Source organism: Mesoplodon bidens (genome assembly GCF_964165515.1).
Source record: "Mesoplodon bidens genome assembly, chromosome: 4".
Taxonomy (NCBI): Eukaryota; Metazoa; Chordata; class Mammalia; order Artiodactyla; family Ziphiidae; genus Mesoplodon; species Mesoplodon bidens.
Window position 1 is genome coordinate 138041497 of NC_138160.1, and position 5810 is coordinate 138047306.

General features: G+C 58.6%; 1 protein-coding gene across 1 annotated transcript; it reads right to left on the reverse strand.

Moving 5' to 3' along the window:
• Nucleotides 1–934: 934 nt before the first annotated feature.
• Nucleotides 935–5067, reverse strand: EPHX3 (epoxide hydrolase 3). Its single transcript, XM_081230692.1, has 7 exons — nt 3910–5067; nt 3649–3734; nt 3120–3277; nt 2895–3023; nt 1893–1996; nt 1679–1815; nt 935–1585 (listed from the first exon to the last, which is right to left on the reverse strand). The coding sequence occupies exons 1-7, from the start codon at nt 4150–4152 to the stop codon at nt 1360–1362; spliced, it is 1083 nt and encodes a 360-aa protein (XP_081086818.1). The 5' UTR covers nt 4153–5067; the 3' UTR covers nt 935–1359.
• Nucleotides 5068–5810: the final 743 nt, after the last annotated feature.

The following is a 5810-nucleotide window of genomic DNA, read 5'->3' on the forward strand; positions in this document are numbered from 1 at the left end:
CTCCAGTAGCCCAAGCTTATGCCAGCCTCTGACCTTCCTATTTACTGCTTCCCACTCCCTGAAAGGTCTGTCCCCCAGGTAGGGAAGCCTTTCCTGGGCCCCGTCACACACCTGCATAGCTCTCTCTGCCTCTTCTCAGTTAATTCCAGAATGGGGGCTGTGTCCTTGTTTGCACCCCATCCCTAGGGCCTAGAACAGCTCCTGACACATACGATGAGTGAAAGGATGTTACGCTGGGGACAAGGGAGGACAGAGGGGGTGACCAGCAGGCAGGCTTTGGCCAGACAGGCCCATCCCAGAGATAAGAGAATGTATTTCTGAGGTCTGCTGGGTCCCCAGACTGATTTATCACGCTGCTGCAAGTCATGACAGGGTTCCCAGAGGCCAGGAAAATGCTAGGGAGATAGAAGTTACTGCTGTGACCAGCCTGGGGCTGGGTGGTTCACCTTCGGCTTGTATGGCCCTCACTTGGAGGCTGGAGCCAGGAGTCCCCAGAAAGAATCAGCAGCAACTATGGTTAATTTGGAACAGAAGATTCCAGGAACTGGAGAGACAGGCCTCAGACCCCAGGTGGCTATTCAGGGAGCTGGTCCCTTCCTGTGCCGAGTCCAGAATCTCACATATCCTAACAGACCCGAGAGCTGTTTTTCCAGGGATCTTTCCCAGGCAGTGGCTAGAGAACTTGACCTCATAAGGCCTGGAGTCATGACCAGGAGGGAGATCATGGGAGCTGCCCAGGGCCTGGCTGGAGAGGAGTCTGGACATCCACCTGCCTGCCCATGAGGGTCCTCCCTTGGTGAGGTGTCAGGAGCCAGCCCCCTACTCTTAAGCTAGGAATACCCTCACCAGCGCTGTCCAATAGAACTTTCTACTCTGATTCAATTCAGCCCTTGAAATATGGCTAGTGTGACTGAGGAACTGAATTTTTCATCGTATTTAATTTTAATTAATTGGCATTTAAATTGACATAACCAGTCATGGCTACCAGTACTATATTGGACAGAGCGGTATTTAGCTGAAGACTCAGACTGGAGGTGGAAGCCAGGTCAGAGTTCATGGTCTACGCAACTCTGGGCACTGCCCTTGGCGAGAAGAGCGGGGCCTCATGGAGGGGAGAGATAGGACACTCAGCATGCAGCTCCACAGAGAGGCATACTTGGTTCCTGGGGTCAAAGTGCTTGCTCACACATGCATACACTCATGACTGTGTGTGAGCATATGGGGATGGCGTGCCTGAGGGCACCCACAGACGCACTTGTGTGCAATCTAGGAGTTCCACACCTGTGTGCATCAGATGTTCACCCATGTAAATACATTGTGAGAATGCCCGGGTGCATGCAAGTCAGTGAGCGAGCGCCACTAGTCCAGCAGGTCTTGCAAGAAGGCCCACATATACTGGTGCATTTCCTCAGGGTTGCTCTGGGGGATCCAGTGCCCCACGCCTGGCAGGATGTGGGCTTCCAGCCGGCCTGGCACAAAACGGCTGCTGATGGCCCCCACCAGCCCCTGCTCAAAATAGGGGTCCTTCTCCCCCCACAGCAGCAGGGTGGGTGTGGCCAGCTCCTGGGGCTCCAGGGGAAAGGTCCTGTGATCAAGACAGACAGACAGGCAGAAGGACGGCTGCCCCCACCCGCACCCCCAGAACTCTCCTGAGCTTCTGCCCTGGGTCTGGCCTTACCTGAAGAGGTTTCGGTAGTAGTTGAGGGGCCCAGTGAGGCCACCAGGCTGTGAGAAGCCATAAAGGAAGGCCTCGAGCTCGTTGGGGGTCAAGTGTGGGATGCCCCTCTTGTGGTGGGTGAGGGTGGTCTTCAGGATCTGGGCACACAGCAGGATGCTGCCTTCAGTCCCACCCACGACCCTCCACCCAGCCCTGGGCCTTCACCATACTGCACCTGGAAGTCAGACATGGACAGCAACTTCTCGGGCAGCCAGGGAAGCTGGAACAGGAACATGTAGTTGGAACGGAAGAACTGGCCCATGTGGTGCAAAGAGTAGTCTGGGGGGAGGGGAAGGCAGGCATGAGGCCTGGCTCTCGGGTGGCCCCACACCTCTGCACTCTACCCACACCCAGGTCATGCACACAGATATGCCAACACTCAGGAATGCCACTGCTACCGGCCTGAGCCTGTGAGGACACTCGACGCTCCTCTTGGCCCAGGCACCAGCTTGCCTCTCTGACAAGTGGTCACTGTACCCACAGGATGGGGGCACTTTCCTCCACAGCTGCCGGGAGCCCCCACAGCCACTGGTGTGCTTCCCCCACCCAGGCCTGGATGCATTTCCCCTGCTTCATTCAGCAAACACTTATTGAGCACCTACTGTGTACCAGGCCCTGTTCTAGACTCTGGAGACACAGCAGTGAATGGAACAGACAAAACTCCCTTGCCCTCAGGAAGCCGGAGACAGAGACAGAAAAGAAACACCACCACCAAAAAAAAAAAAAAAAAAGAAAAAAGAAAGAAAGAGAAAGATCATTCAGCTATGACTACAACTCTGGGAATTCAAATCAGGTGATGTGATGGACAGTGGGTAGCCAGAGATGGCATCTCATGCTATTGTAGTTGCTTAGCTATCTATGTCTTCCCTACCAGAAGAAAGCAAATTAACCTCTCTCCCCTCTGCTTCCCCATCTGGAAACACTTTCATAGCTCAGGATGCTTGCGTAGGTTACTCTATGTAGGCTCCTTGTCAAAGCAATTGTAACCCGTAAGTGCTCACAAAAATGTAAGCACTGTATTGTCACTGATTGTAGATTGGGAGCACCACGGGGGAAGAGACCCAGGTTCCCCACTGTGTCCCCAGCCCCTGGAGTGTTGACTGGACAGAGAAGTGCCGGCACAGACACACACCCCTTCACACAGGCACATCCCAGCATCCCGGACTCCCCTACACACCTTGGTACACCGACATGGGGGCAGCGCTGACCACTGCCATCCGCTCCACCAGGGATGGGTAGTAGATGGAGAAATTCCAGGCTAGGAGTGCACCCCAGTCATGGGCCACAAGGATGCACTTGGAGTAACCTGGGTGGGGTGAGAGGAACTAGTGTAAGTGAGATGCCAGGTAGAGGTGAGGCAGGGGTGATGGACACCAGGGCTGGGATGGGGGCACATCCCCACCCAGGCCCAGAATGACATCCTGGATGTCTGCCATCAGCAGGTCGATGGTGTAACAGTCCACATCCCTTGGTGCATCAGAGGAGCCGTATCCCCGCAGGTCCACAGCCACCACATGGAAGCGGCTCTGGAACTCCCGGAGCTGGTAGCGCCAGGAGAACCTGTCAGGTGGTCCAGGGAGGGAGGTTGAGTCAGGGTCCCCAGAATACACCTCTGCCCGACACCCAGCAGGGGCCCTGAGCCACCCCACCTTCCTGCCCTGAACTTCCCAGAAGGGAACCGCAGCAGGTGGGCTGCACCCTGGATCCAGGGCAGCCTCAACATGGATACTTCTTCATCCCATCCCTTCAGGGCCTCCTGTCCCCATCTGTCTTCATGTAGACCCCTGTCCCCGAGCGCCCTATCTAGACCCTATATACTTTGCACGCCCAGTCTGCCCAGCCCTTGTCCCTGCCTCCTTGGTGCCCTGGTGGTCCGGGCTTCACCTCCCCCGTAGCCCTGTGGGTCCCTGGCCTCTGGGCCTCAGACATACCAGTTCTCCGGGAAGCCATGCAGAAACAGCATGAGGGGCCCGTTGCCCCGTCCAGCGGAGACATAGTGCAGACGCAGGCCCGAACTCTGGGGGAAGGCACAGTCTGAGACTTGGGAATCTCCTCTTCCCCGGGCTTGAATACCCCTCTTCCCCCAGGCCACGTGCGCACCCAGACTTGTATTCAACCGTTTGCCACCCCCGCACCGGCCCCACACAGGCTCTTTGATCCTCGAAAGCCCGGTGGCGCCCCCGCATGCTCACCCTGAGAGTCAGGAAGCAGTGCTCGCCCAGCGTGGGGTCGCTCAAGCAGGCGGGTGGGGTACGCCGGGGGCGCCCGCAGCAGCCGCGTCGGGGCCGGCACAGCACGTGCGTGAGGGCGATGCAGCCATAGACAGCTGCGGCCACCAGCGCCGCCGAGAACACGAGGCTCCACATGAAGGCACGAAGCAGCTTCAGAGTGAGGCGCGACGGCGCCAGCAGCGCCGTCACCACCAGCTCGGGCATGTCGTCGCGTCCTGGGACAACCGCGTTGCCGTCTGGGGTATGGGCGGGGGACGCGGGCAGCAGCAGCGAGGCGGGATCCGGGCTGGGGACCCCGCCGCCTTTGGTCTGGGGTTCCCCCGTGCTGTCGGGGCTTGAAGAACACACCGAGAGAAGAGGCGGGCGGCTCAGACCGAAACCGCCACCGCGCACGACTCACCTAAGGGCTAGGTAAACACACAGGCGCGACAGTGACAGGGAGCAAGGCTTGAGGTGCGGGGGTGGAGCCTGCGAGGACCAGGCTCGGGTGGTTGGGGTGGAGCCTTGGGGAGAAGGGATGCTAGGGGCTAGGACTGTGGGCGGGACCTAGAAAGGCTTGGGCGGGGCTTAAGAAAGGGACCGGGCCTAGTAGGACTCCCGAGTTGGGTGTGTGGGTGGGGTCTGAAGTCTAGAGGGAGCTCAGGTCCCGCACGAACGGGAGACAGGGGGCGCAGTGGGTGAAATGGGCGGAGCCTAGCGCAAAGGGGCGGGGCAATGCAGGGTAGGTGCGGCCTACCAGCTGGAAAGGCGGGCCCAACTAGGCCTAGGAGCGTTGTATGGGTTAGGGGCGTGGCTTAGGAGGGTGGGAATGAGGGTGGAGCCTAGAGAAGGCGGCCCTAACGTTGGGCGAAGAAGGCCCGAGGCTGAGCCTGGATGACTTGGGTTCGAGAGCTGGACCAATGAGCCGCGAGTCGGCCTGGATACGGGCCAATGAGACGGAGGGGCGGAGTCGGAACTAATATGGCGGGTCAGGTGGGCCCGGAAGCGGAAAGGGGTGACAGGCAGTGCCGTGCCTGGGGTTAGGAGGGAGACTCGGGCGGTCGCCGCGGCCAAAGGAGGCCTCGGGAGCCCCTGTCGCCACCCCCCCTCTGGTGGCTCCCCGCCCTGGAGCGCGCGACCCTCCCCTCGGTCTGGCTCCGAGAGACCTAGCAGCACCTTCACCAAGCCCTGGTTCCAACGGTGGTCCCGCTGCCTCTACCCCACGCCGGCCTCCAGTTGGTCCAGCGGACGCGTTGGCCCGCCCCTGCACAGCTGTGATTGGACAATGGCGGTCATTGCTGTGCAGGCGACAGGTCCCGCCCGGGACCCAATCCGCAGTTGTTGAGGTCGAGGCTCAGCCAGTGGCGACCAAAGAAGGCGGGGAGACCAACACCTAGAGGGCAGGGCCCGCCCCGGCCGCCGGAGAACGGGGCTGGTCGAATCACTGGGGCTCTGGGCGAAAGAGGAAGCAGAGCAAGACTGGGCGAGCAGGGCAGCTTCTTCCTCCTCCGGTTTCGCAACCTTCCTCCCAAGATCCTGAACACTTCAAGGTCGCTCATCATTTAACCCTTATAACAACCCTATTAAGTGTAGGTACTATTATTACCTTCCTGTATTACAGACCAAGAGTCTGATATTCGGCAAATGACTTAGTGTCATTTGCCTAGCGCCTAACAGCTGGCTCAGCAGCAGTCCAGGAGTTGAGAAAAGCAGCAGTCTTCGGCTCCATCTTTCCTTCCGACCGGAGGCAGCCACTGGAACGATTTTCGCTTTCTTCTTTCGCACATTTAGCTATCTCTAAATGTGCTTATGTGGCTATTTCTTGATTACCAATTTGGGGCATTGACTATCTCATTGTCACCACCACTGCAGGAGCTGTATCC